Below are 2,246 nucleotides of genomic sequence, written 5' to 3' on the forward strand. Positions count from 1 at the left end.
CAACCAAACAGCCAGACAGCTTATCCGGATCAGCTGATCATCAGCAGATTATCAGGATAAGCTGCTTATCAGCAGAAGCTGGATAAGCTGCAGCTGCCCCAAACAGACCCTAAATATAGTTATCCTCGTACCATTGCGCATTACTGCTCTGCATAATTGGAAGCTGCTGCTTATTAAGCTTCTAAATGAAGATGCATTCAATTTGGGTTGATGCAGTGTTCATGGGGTTAATAAATTTATATATTCTTCCTTGTAATTGGACAAGGCTAAGGCTTGAAACGAATATGGAGTTTATAGGTGAGATGGAGGCGCTTGTTAATTCTAAATAAATTATACTATGGCATCCATGATTGCTAAACTAACCTTTTGCTAAAATCCATCGCATGAAAGTTTCATCTCTAAGATTGACTCTTTCTGTTAATGTCTTACTGATTGCTTTATCACCTATAGCTATTGGGTCATCTTGTTTTTGGTTGTGGTGGGTTCAATTTTTAATTTTGTCCTATTATAGGCAAAGAAAAGACAATTTTTTTTACCCTCCTACCAAGCTAGTTATCTTTTGTTGTACATATGTTATTTATAACCTTCATAATTAAAATTATAAATAGTTATAATTATAATGTGAAGCTAACATTCATTTTTTTGCAGCAAAAACACTATAAAAAAGAGAAAAAAAAATTATCATTTACTTTCTTCTTCTCATAGGTTGTGTTGGTAAAGTTACCTAAGGATGCACATCGTTGACTCTCTTTTTTTCATTGATTTTTGAATTCCACAAGTTTGCAAAACTAATAAAATGTTATAAGACTAAATATCAGTGGTATAATTTCTCACTTCTTATTGATATAATATGATTTTAAAAATATTTATCAATTTTTTCATACTAATATGATCCTCCATAGAATTACTTGTAATAATAAATCAATAAACTTTTAAAGCTGATACTTTTTTTTTTGCAAAAGTATTTATAACATAAAAATAAATTAGAATTGTACAATGTTTTCAGCAATTTTTAATATCTCAACCACAAGCCGGTACCATTTAATTAGTATAAATAATTATTATCTCAAAACAGAACAACAAATCTCATCCTCTCCCTGAATCTACATTATCTAGTGTTCTGCCCTTCTATTATTCTATCTATTCTTATGTCAGGAACAATATGGACTTGCTAAAGGGATTGTTCTCATTATATAAAAAACAATTTTCATTTCAACAATGGTTGGACAAGATAGAAAAATATCTTGACCCAGTAAGCCTAGTATCAGCTAAGAAATACTATAATTGGCAATACAGTTCTTTCTTGTCAAAAAATTCAGATATAATATTTTAAAAAAATTTATCGTATAAATTTTTACATAACCCTAATTACTACAGATTGTAAGGAAATCAAGACATGATCAAATAGAAGAAAGATTAGAAAACAAAAACTGGAATTAGGGCAAATGCTAACATGGATTCGTCATCAGGATGAGCCACCACCAGCAGGACATTTCTTTTCCTTCTGCCATTTCCAGCTCCTACCAACGCCATAAACCAGCTTAACAATATCTAAAATTAACACAAAAAATCCATGGAGATTAAGAATGCGTTTCCTTACTGCCGGAATTGGAAAGGAACGATGAATTGGCCTGAACCGAAGAAGAAGATAAAATTCTCCATAAAGAAACCAGCCACAGAGAGATCGCTGATAGAGTGAATAGAATCAAGCACGTCAACATTGTTTCCTTCCCTCTGCTTTCAAATTGATCGCATCTTTATTTCCGTAGAATGGAGGATACTTTAGGGCCTGTTCGTTTGAAAGATTTAACTGAGAATTGGCAGTCTGGTAACAGATTTAGAGCAGCATTTAACCTAATCAGACCGTCAATTTAGACAACATAAATCCGTGGATTTTACAAACCCTAATTCACGAAAAATTATTCGGTGGGCCCACTTAAATTTTTTTAACAAAAAATTGAAATAATCTTGACCGTAGATTACGTAGATCACCGTGATCCATGATCAAAATCGGACACAGCATACAGCGAATGCAATAATTTTTCCTAATTCACAGCTTTCGTATTTCGCGCAAAAAGACAGATGTCCATTTACCTTCCAAAATGTTGTAGGCGCAATATTTTTTCGAAAGCCAAAGTTGTATTCCTATGTCAACTTTTTAAATATAAAATGCACTTTTTTTATGGAAAAATTAAAATATTGGTATTAAATATGTAAATACAACTGTTATAGTCTTATGCATGTAA

At 32.1% G+C, this 2,246-nt stretch overlaps 1 protein-coding gene across 2 annotated transcripts in view; it reads right to left on the reverse strand.

Annotated features, from left to right (window-relative positions):
• LOC110018890 (probable N-acetylglucosaminyl-phosphatidylinositol de-N-acetylase) overlaps positions 1-1,906 on the reverse strand; it is a 29,151-nt gene extending 27,245 nt beyond the window's left edge. The window contains exons 1-2 of one of the 2 annotated variants that reach the window (XM_020716364.1): positions 1,601-1,906; positions 1,454-1,520 (exon numbers count right to left, since the gene is read on the reverse strand). In XM_020716364.1, the coding sequence (XP_020572023.1) occupies positions 1,454-1,520; positions 1,601-1,721 (188 nt within the window). In that variant the 5' untranslated portion in view covers positions 1,722-1,906. The remainder of the gene's footprint in view (positions 1-1,453; positions 1,521-1,600) is intronic. The other variant, XM_020716365.1, reaches the window with a different exon arrangement.
• Between the last annotated feature and the right edge of the window lie 340 nt (positions 1,907-2,246).

The sequence above is a fragment of the Phalaenopsis equestris genome, unplaced genomic scaffold (assembly GCF_001263595.1).
Source record: "Phalaenopsis equestris unplaced genomic scaffold, ASM126359v1 Scaffold000036, whole genome shotgun sequence".
NCBI classification, from domain to species: Eukaryota; Viridiplantae; Streptophyta; class Magnoliopsida; order Asparagales; family Orchidaceae; genus Phalaenopsis; species Phalaenopsis equestris.